Here is an 18768-nt window from a genome sequence, read left to right as displayed (position 1 = left end):
TTAAAAAAATAAATATATATTTTATTTTAACATGAACATGTTTTTGTAATTAAAGTAGTAAACAACTTCATTATTAAATTAAGGGTTAATTACATGAAAAATCACTTACGTTTATTTTTTATCTATTTTTTGTCATTGATTTAAAAAAACATAAGATATTGTCACTTTCGTTTTTATTTAATTAAGACGTTGTCATCACGAGTTAACTACGGTAAACAATTAATAGGATATGTGGCGTGATAGTTGGTATAATCACATATTTGGTCTTTATTATTTACATATTCTCTTAATTTAGTCATCATTTTAAATAAACGTAATCGTAAAATAAATATTTTAAAATAAAAATAAAAATAAAATATTTTTAAATAAAATATTCTTCCAATGTGATTTCTTTTATTTTCTTTCAACCAAAGGATGATATGTGTCACTCTTTGATTGGTGAAAATAAATATATTAAATTAAAATAAAGTTAATCCTCCAATCGAATGGTGATACGTGGCATTAGGGGTGAGCAAAATTCAACTCGACTAGAAGAACCGATTTTTCGACTTGACTCTTGAAAACTTGACTCGAATTAACTTCGAGTTGTAATTTCATAAACTCGACTCGATTCGGAAAAAATTCAAGTTCAAACAGAGTTGTAAAATACAACTCGAATAACTCAAAAATTTTAGTAATTAGTGGATTGATTTTCAAATTTGGTATCATAAATGTATATCACATATGAAAACAATATGAGGAAATACACATGTATTGTACATGGTTATAAAAGATCATTTAAATTGGAATCAAATAGTATCATAATATTATAAATATTTATAATTAAATTTAAATAAAAACTCAAAAATTTGACTCGACTAGACTCTAAAAAATTTAAAGTCAACTTCAAATTGTAAAATATGACTCGTCAACACGAATAACTCATATTTTTTTACTCGACTCGGCTCGGTCGAACTCTCACCCCTACGTGGCATGACATATGGTCTCATTCGATTAGAGGATTAAATTTATTTTAATTTATTAAAAGTATGAGTAAATTGAGAGAATATGTAAATAACATAGACCAAATGTGTGATTATATCAAAATATTTAACTGCTGTTAACGACAGTTAACTCGGGGTGACTACATCTTAATTAAATAAAAACGAAATTGATCATATTTTATATTTTTTTTAAATCAATTATTAAAAGTGGACAAAACATAAACACAAATGATTTACCCTGTAATTAACTGTAGTTATCATTCACCTTTAAATTAATTTAAGTGTAGTTATCACTCATTTCTTAGAAATATATTCTAGAAAAATTGTTATACTTCAATATCTTTTAAGCAGTAATTAATTTGGACTTTTTAGTGGATCCACATTATAAAAAGATATTATTTAATATATAAATGGTTTATTCTTATTTTTACCCTTGAATTATATTTACTTTCATTTTAGTATTTAAAGTATTATTTTTATTTTGATACCTAAATTATTAGTTTTGTCCTATCTTGTTCAAAAAATTAATGTCATCTAATTAGAACGTGACACATGACATGGTTTTATCGACTTCTTTTCAATCTTGGATAGGTTCTAAAATGGAACAAAAAAAAGTTTTAAGTACCAAAATAGGAAATTAAGTATATTTTAAATTTTGAAAACTGAATTGTTTATTAATTTTACTTATAAAAATATAATTATTTATTAAAATTTTAAATATTACTAGTATATCATACTGAAAGGTGTATTAGTTCACAAATCATAATTTAAAAGCTCAAATAAATATACATTTATTAGTGTTAATCAAACGTATAACATAAGGTTCAGCTCTATCACTGTATTTATGGTGAAAGAACAAAGAACCCTCAATGTACAAATACAATACCCCATTCTATAAGCAGCATGCACTATTCTTTACACCAAGTGCAACATAAAATGTAAAAAGGGTAAATTACACATTTAGTATTTAAACTATCAGTTTTGGTTCATTTTAGTACCTAAACTTTTGAGTTTCTTAAACACGTACCTAAAGTTTAGCTTTTGTTTCATTTTAGTACACCGCCATTAAAAACTTTAGTTTTTATTTCATTTAAGTACTCCGTTCAAAATTTTACGTTAAATTTTAAAATAATTGAAAGTTTAGGTACTAAAACAGACCAAAACTGATAGTTTATGTACTGAACGTATTATGTTTTTAACGGCCGGTACTAAAATAAAATGAAAATTAAACGTTAGGTATGCATTATTGTTTCTAGTTAATTTCTTTTAATTTGTTGTCACCTAAACAGTACCTGCTTGATCGGTTTCAAACAAAATAACAAGCTGCAGAGATTATTTTGAACCGACGATTTGATTGTCTTTAAGTACTTAATTTCTATAACATCAATCCGACATCAAAATTTTGATCCATCACTAGTAGTATTCATTGTATCCTTAATTTCAAGTAAAGCATGGAGGAAATAATGGTTGTTATTGTCGGAGCTGGCCCTGCCTGAACCGCCTCTCGATCCCGAGCATCGTGCTTGAAAGAGAGGATTGCTACGCTTCTCTTTGGAAGAAGAGATCCTATGACCGCCTCAAACTTCACTTGGCAAAGCAGTTTTGCCAGCTACCCTACATGGACTTCCCTTCAAATGCACCTACTTATGTGCACAAAAACGGCTTCCTCGACTACTTGGACAACTATGTCTCACACTTCGGCATAACCCCGAGATATCTACGGTCCGTCGAGTCAGCGGCTTATGATTCGGATTTTGGGAAATGACGGATCGTGGTCACTAACATGACGGGATCAGACGTGACTGAGTCCGAGGTGTACATCTCGAGGTTTCTAGTAGTAGCCACCAGGGAAAATACCAAAGGTTTGATCCCCGATATTAATGGTCTCGAGAGCTACGGAGGGGAATGCATCCAGTCCAGCCAACACGGGAACGGAAGGAAACATAGAGGCAAAGACGTTTTGGTCGTCGGTTGCGGTAATTCCGGCATGGAGATCGCGCATGATATTTGGATTTGGGGTGCCAACACTTCCATTGTGATTCGAAATCCGGTACATGTGCTAACCAAGGAGATGGCTAAAATGGCAATGGTCATGTTACAATACCTCCCGGTAAAAGTAGTGGACACAATCACAGTGACCGCTAGTAAATTGAAATATGGTATTCAAAGGCCAAGGGAGGGTCCATTCCATCTCAAGCAAATAACTGGTCGGTCCGCTGTCATCGATGTCGAAACCGTTAGTAAGATCAAAGCCGGAGAAATCCAAGTTATGCCGAGCGTTAAACACATCCAAGATAGAGACGTCATCGCGTTCGCAAATGGCGAGTCTTCTCGATTCGATGCCATTGTTTTCGCCGCCTGGTACAAGAGCACGGTCCGGAACTGGCTCGAGGGAAGCCGTGAGAGCTTTGATGAGAAAGGGATGCCCACAAAAGGCTTTCCGGATCACTGGAAAGGGGAAAATGGGATATACACTGCAGGATTCTCAAGAAGAGGGCTGCAAGGTATTTCAAGTGATGCTCATATATATATATATATATATATGCTTTCTGCCGAAGCTTTGGGTTTTAATACTTAATCACTCTTTTCTTCATTTTTAATAGGATAAACTACACATTTAGTACCTAAATCATCAGTTTTGATACGTTTTAGTACCTAAACTTTTAATTTTTTTCAAAATCATGCCTGACGTTTAGTTTTCATTTCATTTTAGTACATCGCCATTAAAAATTTAACGTGTTTGGTACATAAACTATCAGTTTTGATCCGTTTAGTACCTAAATTTTCAATTATTTCAAAACTTAACATTAAATTTTGAACGGGATATTAAAATGAAACAAAAACAAAAGTTTTTAACAGTGGATACTAAAAAGAAACAAAAACAAACTTTAGGTATGATTTTAAAAATTTAAAAGTTTAGTATTAAAACAATTCAAAAATGATAGCTTAGATACTAAACACGTCATTTACCCTTTTTTAATATTTTATGTGGTACATTATAGAATGGGGTATTGTATTTTATATGTTTGATTAACATTAATAGTTATATATTTATATTTTTTGTTGAACTTTTAAATTATGATTTGTGAAAAAATACATCTTTAAGTAGGGATATAATATTTAAAATTAATAAAAATTCTGATTTTTATATGTAAAATTAATAAACAATTCAAGTTACAAATTTGATGACAATAATTTTTTAAACAAAACATGATAAAAATAATAACTTAAATACTACATATTTAGTTATTTAATTATTATTTTCATTACGTCATCTAATGTTTTCTTAAAATTATATTTAACATTATATTTATTATACTTTTATTATGTTTTGATTATCCATAATTAAAAATTTTAAAGATGATATTGATATGTGGCTATAAGATACTATCATATCATCACTGGAAAAAAAATAAAAAGTTATGACATCAATAATTTTTTATTTTTAACAATGAATAACCAAAATGAAATTAAAATGTAGAATTATATATAATTTTTTTAAAATAGTTAATTAATCAAAACAAAACAAAAATAATAATAGGTTATTAAATATATTGTTTACCTTTTAATTTTTGGATAAAGAACGCAGATGGTGTCCCGACCAAATGGAACTATTTTATTAAGTCCCTTAACTATTAAAAATTATAAAATGATCCTTCAACTATAGAATATTGCTTTACTGAGTTCCTAGACTATTAAAAGTTATAAAGTGATCATCCAACTATTTACTATGTTCCAAACTCGTCCTTTTTGTTAAGAAAATGATGATATTTTGAGCTAAACGTTAACTTGTTGACTGTGATGTGATGTGATAAAATATGATCCCAAAATCCCAAACGACTATCATATCTCAGTCACGGTGTTAATGTCCAACTTAAACAATTGTCAATTTTTAACGGAAAATGACGAGTCTGAAATATAATGAATAGTCAAACGACCATTTTGTAAATTTTAATAGTCGATGGACTTAACAAAGTAATATTATATAGTCGAATGACTATTTTATAACTTTTTATAGTCGAGTTACTTAATAAAGTAATATTCTATAGTCGAATGACTATTTATGTACTTTACGCTTAATTTTTTTTTCCTCCCTAGTCCCTTTCATTTTTTTTTTTTGGGTGTGTTGTTTTTAGATAAATTATTAAAGACCTAATAACTAATTTAACATTAAAGGGGAAAAAAAAGAAAAGAGATTCCCGTCCCTCTTTCTCCCTAACCTCTCTCTTCGCTGAAATACAAATCCCTATATTCTTCCTTACTTCAATATGGGTATTTTACCCATACTATCTTAAACACCAGAAATCAAGCTATCTTCTTTTTTTCTAATTTCGTTTTTTTTTCTGGGTTCTTTCTAATCTGGGTATATCTGAAAATGGGGAAAAACCAAGCCCACAAGGCTATGCAGAGAGCTAAGCTTGGCTCTTCCTCTGCTGGCCCTGAAGAGATCGAGGATGGCATGGTTTGTAACCTTCTTTGTTCAAACAATTATATCTATTTGATGCATTTTTTTAATGTAAAAAGATTGTTTTCTGATAGTTAGCTGCGCTTGTTTTTGTTGATTTGTTTCCATTTCACTTATATTGATAGTTGGGTTTCGTGGCGCTTTCCAAGCTTGCAAATTTACTTTTGGGGTCTTGTAAAATCTTGTATCGAATTGTTAGTCATAGTTCGTGGGTGCATAGGTAAAATTTGTATGTAGTTGATTCAGTGTTGGAAGTTAGATGTGATTTAGTGAAGCATTAATGTTAATCCCTCACAAATTGTTTTGAGAATCACTATGGTATTCTGCAGTTTGATTCGCAGATAAGGGATTTTGTTATTTGTTTTACTTCAGTGTGATTTTGATTTGATGAGCTGCATTTTACTGAGTTTATGGTTTTGAATTTATTACTATGTTTTTCTTATTTCTGGGTAATCAGTGTAATAAATGTTATGTTTCTTTAAGTATGCAATCATTCAATTTTTTTACAAATTTGTTTTTGATCTTTACCGATGAAGTTCTTTTGTTTCTCGATAGTTATTACGATTGCTGGATTTAAATAGTTGGTTGAAGAACTTAAGAACATTGGCTGCAAATTGGTTTTTGATGGAAACATTGCTCTCTTCATGTTATTATTATTATTAATTTTCCATGAGATTGTAGATTTTTTGTTTGGGATATTTTGTTTCTTAATTATTTTTTGTTTTCTGGAGCATTTCTGATGAGGAGAATCGCAGGTGGATGGTTCTTTTCATTCACCAGAGTGGCATGCAGCTCGTTTGGCCAGCCTTAAAACTTCTCATACGGTTACGTGGGAAGAGTTTAAAAAGAAACAAAAAGTAAGCTAGAGAAAGAAATCCCCCCTTGTTTCTATCATCTTGACTCGTCAGAAGAGTTGCTTAAGTATTCATATTGAATCGGACAAAGATGCATTATGAATCACATGTTTCTGTTCTTAGACAAGCATATATATTGGAAAACTCATTAAGAATTCCATTTTCCATTTTTTGTATGGATGTGTCTACTTAGTTATTCGTATGACTAAATCTCTTTCAAATGATCCACAAAACTTATGTGCTTCTTTATTTATTAGTTGAATGCAAGTATGTCATTAATGTCATTACAGGTAGGGAACAAAACTCTTTTCCCCTTGCAGTTTATCAATTTAGTGTGCATTGGCGAGAAATTTGCTACTTTGCATTAAGCCTTTGTGGATGAGTTAGTTGGCCAGAATACCATCCAGTTAAGTATTATTTGTCAAAACAACCTTGCCATATCGGTACTAGTTTCAAACATCAATTGTGAGCTTTATGCAACTGAGGCTTATCATCAGCAAGGCTCTAAGAATAAGACACTAGGGAATTGCTTTGTTGAGGTTATCTGTTCATTTGCTACATATGATAAAGATGTTCTTCAGACTAGTATGTTAAATTGCATTTCTAACCCAGACATCTATTTGATTGTGATAAACAACATGATTCATAAGGCATGTTGCAACATTGTTTTATGTGTTTGTTGATTCGATAGGAAGATGCATTGAGAAAGGGGGAATTAGAAGCAGATACAGATCGAATGATGCGAGAATATAGAGCTCAGCTAGATGCTGAAAGGGCAAGCAAGCTTGCGCATGGTAGAAATCATTCCAGTAGTAAATCAAGCCATAAAAAGGGTACATCTAAAAGGCCTTAAATAGGCTGGTCTTCTCATGTTAATGCTTTAGATGCTGCATCTTTTTCTTGCTCTCTGAGGGTGTTGAATTCATTGCACAGATAGAAAAGACAAAGATGCAAAGAAGCGCAGCAGCAAAAAGAGAAAGGTAGTTCCAACAACAACATGACTAATTCTATGTTTTGTATATGAAATGAAAAGAAAATAATGTTGGTATGTTAACTATTTTTAGTTCAGTTCTGCTATATTTAATGAGAATTACAAAACAAATACAGATGAAATTGATGAAGCCATAGAATCGAACCGCATCATCCCTTTCATTATTAGTATTATTAAGTGCAGTCATTGAACCTTTGACTTTATGAAGCGTTCAAGACGCAGGTCTTCCGATTCTAGCTCCTCAAGTTCATCCTCAGAATCAAGTAGTGATGACGAGAGAGAATCAAGAAGATCGAAGTCCAAGTCTAGGAGAGAGAAGAAAAAGGAACACAAATCAAGAAATAAGAAAAGCACTGATAATGAAGAAGGTGAAGGTCCAGTGCCGCTTTCAAGATTTTTTGGGAATGTGAAGAGTTAAAGTGGCATGTTAAAAGATATACTAAATTTTCTCCCGTATTTTCTGAATTAAATGTTTGTAATGATGCTTGATTTCGTATTTCCTTAGGTCTTTGTTTTTTGCTTCATTCCTATTTTGTAGTCATTGATGGATCGAATTTATGAAAACCTGTTAAATCTCATCAGTTAATCTCTATGACTGTCTGCATTTAAAAGCATTTGATTGATGGTTATTATGACTTTAGAGAATGCAAGTCTCTGCATCTTCCTCTTGATCAAGACTAACCATGATCGAGAAATTGGAACAAATGATGCTACTTATTGAATGTTACAAGTATGCCAAAGTATATCTCCATTTCAGAAACAAGATGAGAGTCATTACAAGGGTGGTCGGATGCCTTACGAGCAGCAGTTGCATGACTTCACAAATTAGAACAAAGTAATCAAGACAACCGATACAAACACCAATACAACGGTTTTCGTTTCATGCATTTCTGCCCATATCTCAATTCAAGAGCTCATCCTGTTCTGGATGGAACCTATGTACAGGAAGAAATTGATCACCAATCCCAAAACATAAAAGCATTTTTACAGCACTGATTCAAAGCCTCGTTACTGCTATCGATATTGTGGGTTGAATGCAAGTGCCTCCTGGTATATTGACTCCTTTATCTGCTCCTCAGTTAATGCATTCCGCTCGAACTCAAAGCTAAAGGGGTTCATACAAACAGGCTCATCCCATCTGTTATGCAGTTTTGATAGATAGGGGTGAGCAAGGGCATCTTCAACTGCAACAAATGGGGAAGTCGAATTAAATGAAGACATCGCAACATGGCAATTGAACTAAAGAGAAACAAATGTTCTTTCGCTACAAACTCACCGGTAATCCTTACTCTGCGATCAAACGTCAACATCTTTTCAACAAGATTAATAGCTAAAGGATGGACATTTGGGAACTTTTCTGCGAAAGATTGACGGGGATAGACAGGAAGAGTTCGTAGGTATTTCTTAGCATTTTCACTCAAAAATTCCATTTCAGCTTCTGATGGAGTGCCAATTAGCTGCAAGTCAAAGAGTTCAGTGTACATGGTGAAACAGTACAAGCATTTTTTTGTAGTTTATCGTTTCTTTTTCCTGAAATGCTCATAGCACCCTATTTAGCAACTTATTTGCCCGCACTTTACAATTTACATAATTTATAATGGTTGTAGGATAAAAACAGTTTACCTCCAAAAGCAATCGCAACTGTTGCACAGGATACTCTCCAGGAAATAATGGCCTCCGAATCATCAATTCCATAAAAATGCAACCCACCGACCATATATCAATGGCTGTAGTATAATTCGAAGAATTCAACAACAGTTCCGGTGGGCGGTACCATCTAGTAACAACATATTCCGTCATAAGATCACTTTCGGAGGAGACACGAGCCAGTCCAAAATCACATATTTTCAAGTCACAGTTAGCATTCACAAGAAGGTTGCCAGGTTTTAAGTCCCTGTGCAGAACATTTGCGGAGTGTATATATTTCAGGCCGCGTAATATTTGATAGAGGAAATACTGCAAGGCACAAAGAAAGATGTTCATTTGATTTCAAGGCTCAAATGTTAACCCATAAAAACCATGGCCACTATAATCAACTTAGATACTTCTAGTTGTTGGGTTTTTGTTCTGAAAACATAAAGCAAAGAAACAATAACAAGATTTCCAAGTACATAGAAAAATCATGCCAGAAAATGGAGTTTCTTTTATTACCGTTAGCGTCTACTTTGATACTTTCCTATGAAGAACACTTTTTTGTAAACATGGTGACAACCACTTCTCTGCTTTGCAAACTAATAAAACTTTCATTTGTACGAGAACAAGTTTAAGGGAGCAAAATTACTAATCTAAATTACCATAGTCAACTGGAAATAGCTATACCATTCAAACTTTAGCTAGTAACTGAATATGACTACTATAAAGGCTAACCAAGAATATGAATTCCAACCTGATAATGATCTTCTGTAAATTTTTGTTCCATAAGGAGTACCCGCTGCAGGTCTGCAGCCATCAGCTCATATGCAATATAAACATCATTAAAGCATTCCCTCTGGGGTGGTGGAATTATATCCCTGATTGCAACAATCTGCAACAAAAAAGATATCATTCTTCCTAGCTCTCTATCTGTATATGCGTGTCTTATAACACAAATAACCTATGCTTGTGTCTATTCACAACTAGAAAAAAGAATTTACACAAAGATATAGCATGCTAAGGTTTATACAAGAACACTAGTGATAGCTTTACAAAATGCAAATCAACAATATATTCCATTGATCTTAACAGACAAATTCAGGAAGTGAAACCATTTTAAGATGGAATGAAACTGTTTTAAAACTTGAAAGTACAATTAGTTGAGGGCTTTGAGGTTTTTATTAGTAATCCAACATTCTCAAATTGCAGTTGTGGTCGCGTCGAGTTTATCGCGATTGTGGGCATAGCGGTCACTACTGCGATAATTGCAGGTATCGCGTCGTACAATAACGGTTGCGGATGGCACCACTACCGTTATTTAAATCCCTTCAATCCCATCTAAAAGGGAAAAATAAGCATTGGCAGGTACATATGAAAAGAACTTTCTGTTCACTTGAGAGACTCCAAAATGCTGGTTGTTAGCATGTAGCATGAGGAAAGGGCAATCAACAACATTAAAAGGCTTGATCCAATAGCATAGCCATCAACAACATTAGAACAACAGCCAAACAGAAAATAAAACCAAATAAAGGAAAGTGTTAATAACAAAATAATTGCACAAGAAAGCAAGTTAAAATAACCCAGAAAAAAGAAAGAAAAAGAAAATAAGATTCCACTCACTGACGTTTTCATGTTTCATGTGGCGAAGCAGCTTGATCTCACGAAGAGTTCTCTTCGCATCAACCTTGTTATCAAACGCATTCGAGATCTTCTTCAATGCGACCCTTTCATTAGTCTCCGAATTCAACGCAGACCTAAACCCGAATGATTGAAAAGAATCAACAAGATGACGATTCTTCAAGTAGCAAAAATCAAGCTTGTAAGAGCGGAACTAAAAGAAACATAATCAAAAGGGAACAAGAACTTGCCAAACGATGCCGTAGGCGCCTTTACCGATAGGAATGATGGGGGGTTTATATTTAGCAGTGATCTCGAAAATGCTGGCCAACATGCTATATTGAATAAACCTGCCGCCGTGACTAGGAGTCGCCGAAATTTCAATCCCGACCGGCATGTGCGGTGGTTTGGGCTGTTCTTGCGGCGGAGCTGCCTCGGAAACCTCGGTGTCAGCAGGCTGAGGTGCCCCACCCCCTTCCATTCAGTTAAATTCTGGCGGCAAAGGAAATTGGCGGTGGTTGGTTAGTTGAGTGGATTTAGCTTTTGGAAGGATCCGTTGTACTTTATTGGTCAATTGGTCTGTTTGCTTTTCTTTTGGGAAAATTACATTATATAGCCATTAAAGTATGAGTCATTTGTTTTCAAAAGTAACGAAATAGTATTGAAATTTTAAAAAGTAACATAATAGTCACTAATTTTATCGTTTTATAATAAATCATTTCAATCATTTACATGGAATTCTTTTTTTTCAATAATAAAGATAATGATCAATCATAGGGAATACTACTCCTCCACAAGTTGGTGGTATTCGACATCCTCCAGATATTCTTTATATATCTCAACTAGATCCTTATGAAAAACTGTGAGATTAAATGAGCTCTTCGAAGAAGGTCTCATCAGACCATCAGCCACTCTGTTACATCAACGAGACACATAGTTAAACTCGACCTATCAGTTTATGTTGACTAGTTCAGTAATGTGCAGAACCATCAACGAGCCACCCATAGTGTTTCCATTCCACCCAACCTCGACGAGAGCCTCTCTACCATTCAATTCCACCTCAATCGCTTGAATTTAAAGATTCTAGCGTATGTTAATATAGACGATTACGATGATGAGTGACGACCATTTACTTAAACTTTGACTAGATTCAGGGGTCAATTTAATATTTTATATAAAATTTATGAGTTTAATAAATATATTATGTAAAGTTTAATATCAAATTAATATTTTGTCTAAAATTCAAAGGTCAATTTAAAATTTAACTATGTTTACTGGCGTGTCATGTCAAAAAGTAGTGAAAGTTTAGTCTATTGATCCAAATAAGAGGAACCTAAAGCAAAAGTGACCAAAACCAAACCTTTTCAAAACCGATAACCATAAATCAAACAGATAAAAAATATAAAGGACCACAAGTGTTGTTTTCCATAAAATATAAGTACTCACGCTTAAATTAAGTACTTAGGTGGTGTTTGTTTTTGCAGAAGTAAAATGTCTGCAGTCTGCGGACTACATCTGCAGGCATCTGCAGCAAAAGAGGTGGATCAAAAGTCTGTAGTCTGCAAGAAGAAGACTGTTTGTTTTTTAACGTCTGCAGACTGCTAAAATAAACTGAAATATAAATAAACTGATTTTTTAAACTTAAAAGAGTTTTGTAATACTGAGATTTAAATAATTTTAGTTTTACAATACTGAAATTTAAATAATTGATACAACTACAATAATAAATTTTTTAGAAAAATAAACACCACCTTATTAATTTTATTATAAGTCTCACATAATCACATGTATTATTAGTTTTATAAGTTTTACAGAATAAAATTTATAAATGATCATTAAATTATATGGTTTTTTTAAATATGCAATTATGTAATACTTTTAATTTTTTTAAATATATATTCATAATTTATTTTTATAATTATATGATATTTCTAGAAAATATTTTTTAATTTATAAAATTATTTTATGATTATTTTTTATTTAATTGTGATTATATTTTAAAATTTTAAAAACATAATTTATAATTTTTTATATTTTATATTTTAAAATCTTAATTATCAAACAATGAAATCATTTTTTATTAAGCAATGTGGTTTAAATACTTACATTTTGTATAAAAAGTTTAAATATAATTTAAAAATAACAAATCCAAAAAAATATTATATTTAAACTTAAATAAATATAACATTTTAATAATATATAAAATAATTTATATGATATAAAATTAAATATATATATATATATATAATATTAAAAAATTAATATTTAATTTATTTAAAAAATTAATATTAATATCTATAATATAATATTAAAAATTAATATTTAATTTATTTAAAAAATTAATATTAAAATTAAAATCAAATATAATATAATATAAAATTAAATATAAAACCTCTTTGAAGAGGTTATAAGACGTCTGCAGACATAAGGTCACGTCTGTGCCGATCAGACCACGCGCATACGTTAGAAGAGCTTATGTCTTCTAAAAAACAAACGGTCTGCGAAGCTCAATGTCTGCGTGTGGTATGTGCGGCGTAGATATAAGAGCTTTGCAGACCTTACACAGTAAAAACAAACATCACATTATTGTCATGTTTTCACAAATATTGTTTAAATATACTATTTTATGATGAGCAACTCAGATTTCTATAAAGAGTAAACTATGTGGATAGTCCTTTATGTTTAGAACATGACCGATTTTGGTCACCAATTTAAAAAATAAGGGGAAATGTTTCTTAATATTATCAATTCGTTCGATTTTAGTCCCTCAGTCATTAATTTTCGTTAACCCCTTTTGTTGAAGTTCCTAACATGGCTGATGGATTAAAATTGAAAGGATCGATAATGTTAGGAATTAAAATCGAACGGATCGATAACGTTAGCGGCCATTCACCCTTAAATTTTAAATTAATGACCAAAGTTCAAACTGAAAACATATGAGACTATATGTATAGTTTACTCTTTTATAAATCATAAGTGTGTACGTTGATTCGATTTTAAATAAAAAATATATTGGCGGTATTTCTGTATATGTCTAGGGTAAAGTATGTAAATAGTCCCTAAACTTCTACGACACTTACATTTTGGTCACTCAACTTTTGAAACTTACAATACAATCATCAAATTTTTAGTTCGTTTTCAATAAGATTCTTACTGTTACCTCCCATTAGTTTTTTGCTAACTAAAAATTTGATAATCGTATTGCAAGTTTCAAATGCTAAATGACTAAAATGTAACTGTCGTAAAAGTTTGGGGACTATTTATATATACTTTACCCATATGTTTATGTACTAGGGTTGCTCTGGTTATCAATGTAATTATTACATCTGATTAAAGGTAAGCATTCGATCGAGTCGAGTAAATTTTTTTTGAAATAACTCGAAACTGAGTTGAATTTTTGAGTTTCTGTTTAAATTTAATTATAAATATTTATAATATTATGATATTATTTTATTCCATTTAAAATAGTTTTTTACAATATAAATACATATATATATTTCTTCATATTTTTTATATATGGTATACATATATTATACAGAGTCAGGATTTGACTCAAACTTAAAAATCAATTCAAATTATTAAAAAAATTGAGTTATTATTCGAGTTATTCTTACAACTTGATTTGAACTTGAAATTTTTCGAGTTGAGTCATGTGTATGAAATTACAACTCAAAGTTAAGTCGAGTCGAAAAATTTGAGTTTTTGAGTCGAATCGAGTTTTACTCATCTATATGCTTGATGAGATGGAAAGAGCTCTACATGATGCTTCATCTATTGTGAAAAGGACTCTCGAGTCCAATATGGTAAACTTATTCCTAAACTATCAATTTTGATCTATTTTAGTTCCTAAACGTTAATTTGTTTTTCAAAACTTTACGTTAAATTTTGAACAAGGGTACTAAAATGAAACAAAACTAAACTTTAGGTATGATATAGAAAAATTTTAAAGTTTAGGTACTAAAATGAATCAAAATTGATAATTTAGGTACTAAACGCATAATTTACTCTAATTTTTTTTAAAATTAATCTATTTATTATTACACATGAACATAACCTGAGATTTCAAACTTCACATAAGGGGCTGAAATGTGTAGCACAGGTACAAAGATGTTTTGTCTAGTTTATATGACTATTCAATAAATTGTACTTAAATGAATAATTCAATTATTTTTACAGCCTTGGATCCTATTAAGTCTTTCATGAAAGGCTTAGTATCAAAATAAGTGCTCAAACTATACATTTTTTCAAATAGGTACTTAAATTATTTTTTACTCATTCCGGTGTCTAACGTTACTATAACATTAGATGCCTGGATGAATCAAAATATAGTTTAAGCACCTAATTAGGAAAAATAGTATAATTTGGACACTTAATTTGGTATTAAGTCTTCATGAAATTATAGTGAAATTCTGAAGTTAAATCTTTTGAATAAAACTTGAACCACAACACAACAAAACATCCCAATAAATTCTTGTGATTCTATTGCTCAAAAACTGCAAGAAAAACCTGTCCTAATCAAAAATTTCACATGAGATAAAGTAAAGATACAGTACACTTTCTGGATAAAATTGCAAGTATAAAAGAACAGCAACGAGCGATTATGGTTCTTTCAGATTTTAATCCTCTTCCTCTGAATCAGCACCGGCTGCTGCATTAAGGGCGTGCAAACGTTCAATCAACTTGGCTTTCCTTTCCTCATATGTTAGCTTCTTCAAGTTGAACCTGCGACGAGATTAACACAAACACGATAAGATATTACTGCCGAAGCTTCAGTGATTAGAAGTGTCGGATCATCGAAACCGACCTTTTGTGCTGCTTAGGTGGCTCCTTTTCGGATTTCTTAGCGGTTGGGTTGGCACGGATTGCGGCATGAACTTTCTTGTACAGGGTCTCGATGTTATCTGCCTCAATCCCCCTCTTGATGTACTCACTGAAGTGAGACTGATACTTCTCTGGCTCATCTTCCATTAAAATCTACAAAAATATCATATATAAGCATACCGAAGAGAGAGAAATAAACCGGCATCGTCAAATTCAACGAACGAGGTACTATAACGGATATAGAATTATTTACCCGCATATATGCAGCAACATGGCCACCGTATATGTATTTACGGTGAACCTCGGCATCGAGTTGCTTGTTGTCCTTGGAGAACCCAGCAAACCTCTTGTCACTATGAGGAATATCCAAACCGGCATCCAACGCTCCCTGATCAGACGAAAGCAAATTCCATTAACTCCAAAGTTCGAGGCTAGATTAAGAATAAGAATTCAACATAAAGAAGGAAAAGGGGTCACGGTCCGATCCAGTCATACTGCAGGAAACTGGTCATAAAGTCAAACCAAACCATACCTATAAGAAGACGATATCATCTAAAACAGATAAAATCGCAATTAGAATTTTTATAATACCTTCAGAGCACCAAAAACATTATTTCCAGTGGTTGTCCTGATCAGCCCTACATCAAGGAGAGCACGGAAAGGCCTCCTTGTGTCAGTCGGCTCGACTGAGTAATCCTCTCCGGTAGCCTAGTAATAAATACTATCAATACCTAAACCATGTGAAAATAATTACAATATATGTTCTTTTAAACCCAAAAGTGGTGGAAAGATTGTATAATACCTCCACATTGCCCTGATATTCATCATCCATTTCAAGCATCTTAAGGACACGGCGCCCCAAAAGCAACCCAGTGCAATAAGCTGTCCAGATTTAACCAAAAGCTTTTAAGAAATAAACTTCTATTCATTTACATAGAACCCAAGTCGATCAAATAGCATACCTGCAGCATAGTTTGTAAGACCCACTTCAAGACCATAACGCGGAAGCTCATGTGAGTAAGCCGAAGCAAGAATCATATCACCGGAAATATTAGCAGAAACTATTTGAGCAGTGATATCTTTGTTGCTCTAATCAAAAGGTCAAGGCTTTACAAACAAACAAAAGGTTACAAACTAGGAATAAATCAAAGGATTGTCAAATGACTTAAACACTCAAAGCAGAGTTATTAATCGGAACTCAGTACTCCAAATGTATTGCTTCAACCTTCGAGTCATAACATATGATAGCCTAACATTTCTAGAATTGAACAAAACAAGACATTGATAGGAAATTAAAGTTTTTCAACTATATGTTTGCTGAGCTAAAAGTGTGACGACAGTGTAAGAATACACAACTTTCAGGATACGAATCGAACAACAAATCGATACTTAGGAGTGTTGTACTTGTTCTTGTCTTGATTGATTAGGCGAATCCTAGCCCGATAGTCAGTCTTTCCCTCTACAAATGATACATTCAGTAAATCAGAAAACCACTCAAAATCCAGAAGCTCAAATTGCATTTCTTAAAAACACACAAATAGAGCTACAAAATAATCATTATATATATATACCTCTCCTTCTCTTGAAAGGAACCTGAAACCGCTTAAAGTAAGCCTTCGATTTCTGAGCCTTGACAAATCCCTACAATGACCAATGAGAGGATCCATTATCATCAACACCTCATAGGAGAAACTGTGAACTAAGCCTTTTTTCATTTTTGTACAAAAGGAAGACCAACAAATCACAGATCAAAATAAAATAAACCCACTAAAATGAAGATTAAAGAGTGATAGCTAGATCATTCAAAATGCCGATAGTGAAGAGAAGGATCAAACACTCAAAAAGCTATCAGATTTCATTATATCCATGCAGGTTTAAGAGCTTAGAAAAGTTCAAATTTTGCTTAACTTTGTACATTCCAATTAAAGATGGGTGGGTTTAGAGGTTAGAAAGGCTTACCATTTTTTGAAGCTTTGAACTTGAGAAGGGGAGAGGGAACGACGGCTTAAAGGGAAGGAGAAGATGGATTATTTAAAAAGGAAAATATATATAATAAAAACCCTAGGATAAAGCCACCATGATGGAGTGTGCATCAACGGCTAAGATCTTTTTTCCCTTAAAGGGTTTTGTCTAGGGTTTTGTGAGAGAATGGACTTTTGGTCAATTTAATTTAGGTAGGGCATTGATGGCACAAACTGAGTGGTCTTAATGGCAAAATTATTATTATTAATTTTTAAAGATTTGAATTTAAGCATTATAGATGTATATTGATGGGATAAATTATAAATTTCATCATTTTTTTCATTCTTATTTAGATTACTAAAATTAAAATATCAAAGTTTTACAATTTTCTCCTTGTGTTATGTTGATGTTAAAATCATTATTCTTTGATATATTTTCCAACTACTCAAGACAGTAAAAAACTTATATCATCATCTCTTACCACTTCATTAATTTAATTTTTTTGGTCAACATTAAATTAATATATACAACTTACTTTATCATTTTCCATATTCTCGCCGTTGAGACTTATAAGAAGATGTTTCATCATTAGTAAATAAAAAAAATAAACTAATAATCTTTTAAAAAAAAAATTTGAACACATTTCATAATTTTTAAAAGATAATGCCATGTCATAGTATTGTTATCTATTTAACGACGGAATAATCAAAATATAAAAAATAAAAAATTCAATAGTAAATAAAATATTTATAATTATAGTTACCAAAATAAGGATATTATGGAACAACTTAGACTCTATCACCTATTTCACCATTATCAATTGAGTTGGGAATTTTTTGGGTAAAGTACACATTTAGTACCCAAACTTTCGATTCTAATTCATTTTAACACTTAAACTTTCTTTTTTTTAAAAAATCATACCTGACGTTTAATTTTCATTTCATTATAATACCCCACTATTAAAATTTTAATAATATCTAGACTATTAATTTAATCCGTCTTAGTATCTAAGCTTTCAAAAATTTTAAAACTTAATCTTAAAATTTAAACGGAATACTAAAATAAAATAAAAACTAAAATTTTTAACAATAAATATTAAAATAAAACAAAAACTAAAATATAGATATGATTTTATAAAAATTAAAAGTTTATATTCTAAAATTGATAATTTAAATACTAAACGTATAACTCATCCCCTTTTTTTTACTTCTTTTTTTTACTGAAATTAATTTTCTTTAAACAGGTTTACACTGACATTGAGGGGGTGAAAATAAGTCTAGGATTTGACCCAAATAATCCCATTGTCCCTCCCATTCATCCTTCTCTTTGGCACCTCAGCCACTGTGGTATGAATATACAATACAAGTACGTACCATTGTGGCAGGGCAATTTATGCACTGCTAGGTCTGTTTTTTGTCCTTTAAATGTATGAATGTTCTGATA

General features: G+C 31.7%; 3 protein-coding genes and 1 pseudogene across 4 annotated transcripts; 2 read left to right on the top strand and 2 right to left on the bottom strand.

The window, feature by feature from the left end:
* Positions 1 to 2434: 2434 nt before the first annotated feature.
* Positions 2435 to 3561, top strand: LOC120169793 (annotated as a pseudogene).
* Positions 3562 to 5151: 1590 nt separating this feature from the next.
* Positions 5152 to 7879, top strand: LOC120169735 (protein FAM133-like). Of its 2 annotated transcripts, XM_039177859.1 has the most exons (5): positions 5152 to 5445; positions 6204 to 6305; positions 6994 to 7135; positions 7236 to 7282; positions 7502 to 7879. In XM_039177859.1, exons 1-5 carry the CDS (start codon positions 5359 to 5361, stop codon positions 7709 to 7711), a joined length of 588 nt encoding a protein of 195 aa, XP_039033790.1. In that variant the 5' UTR covers positions 5152 to 5358; the 3' UTR covers positions 7712 to 7879. The 2 variants fall into 2 exon arrangements, with proteins under 2 accessions (XP_039033790.1, XP_039033791.1); XM_039177860.1 differs by lacking the exon at positions 6204 to 6305.
* Positions 7880 to 8183: 304 nt separating this feature from the next.
* Positions 8184 to 11023, bottom strand: LOC120169534 (mitogen-activated protein kinase homolog MMK1-like). Its single transcript, XM_039177655.1, has 6 exons — positions 10794 to 11023; positions 10550 to 10679; positions 9680 to 9817; positions 8917 to 9249; positions 8570 to 8750; positions 8184 to 8477 (listed from the first exon to the last, which is right to left on the bottom strand). Exons 1-6 carry the CDS (start codon positions 11021 to 11023, stop codon positions 8308 to 8310), a joined length of 1182 nt encoding a protein of 393 aa, XP_039033586.1. The 3' UTR covers positions 8184 to 8307.
* A 3980-nt stretch (positions 11024 to 15003) lies between these two features.
* LOC120169400 (60S ribosomal protein L5) lies at positions 15004 to 17392 on the bottom strand. The gene is made up of 9 exons (XM_039177536.1): positions 17323 to 17392; positions 16935 to 17004; positions 16731 to 16822; positions 16326 to 16452; positions 16166 to 16245; positions 15955 to 16071; positions 15617 to 15751; positions 15347 to 15516; positions 15004 to 15264 (listed from the first exon to the last, which is right to left on the bottom strand). Exons 1-9 carry the CDS (start codon positions 17323 to 17325, stop codon positions 15159 to 15161), a joined length of 900 nt encoding a protein of 299 aa, XP_039033467.1. The 5' UTR covers positions 17326 to 17392; the 3' UTR covers positions 15004 to 15158.
* Between the last annotated feature and the right edge of the window lie 1376 nt (positions 17393 to 18768).

The sequence above is a fragment of the Hibiscus syriacus genome, unplaced genomic scaffold (genome assembly GCF_006381635.1).
Source record: "Hibiscus syriacus cultivar Baekdansim isolate YM2019G1 unplaced genomic scaffold, ASM638163v2 tig00111769_pilon, whole genome shotgun sequence".
NCBI lineage: Eukaryota > Viridiplantae > Streptophyta > Magnoliopsida > Malvales > Malvaceae > Hibiscus > Hibiscus syriacus.
The sequence above is the reverse complement of the archived record's forward strand: the minus strand, read 5'-3'. Positions and strand labels throughout refer to the sequence as shown.

Coding starts and splice junctions, on each gene's coding strand:
- LOC120169735 (XM_039177859.1), top strand. CDS start 5,359: ATGGGGAAAAACCAAGCCCACAAGGCTATGCAGAGAGCTAAGCTTGGC. Junction 5,446..6,203: donor AAGAGATCGAGGATGGCATG/GTTTGTAACCTT, acceptor GGAGAATCGCAG/GTGGATGGTTCTTTTCATTC. Junction 6,306..6,993: donor AGTTTAAAAAGAAACAAAAA/GTAAGCTAGAGA, acceptor TTGATTCGATAG/GAAGATGCATTGAGAAAGGG.
- LOC120169534 (XM_039177655.1), bottom strand. CDS start 11,023: ATGGAAGGGGGTGGGGCACCTCAGCCTGCTGACACCGAGGTTTCCGAG. Junction 9,818..10,549: donor GCCACATGAAACATGAAAAC/GTCAGTGAGTGG, acceptor TTTTTGTTGCAG/ATTGTTGCAATCAGGGATAT. Junction 8,751..8,916: donor AGTTGCGATTGCTTTTGGAG/GTAAACTGTTTT, acceptor TTTGACTTGCAG/CTAATTGGCACTCCATCAGA.
- LOC120169400 (XM_039177536.1), bottom strand. Junction 16,823..16,934: donor TCCTTTCAAGAGAAGGAGAG/GTATATATATAT, acceptor TATCATTTGTAG/AGGGAAAGACTGACTATCGG. Junction 16,072..16,165: donor AATATCAGGGCAATGTGGAG/GTATTATACAAT, acceptor ATTTATTACTAG/GCTACCGGAGAGGATTACTC.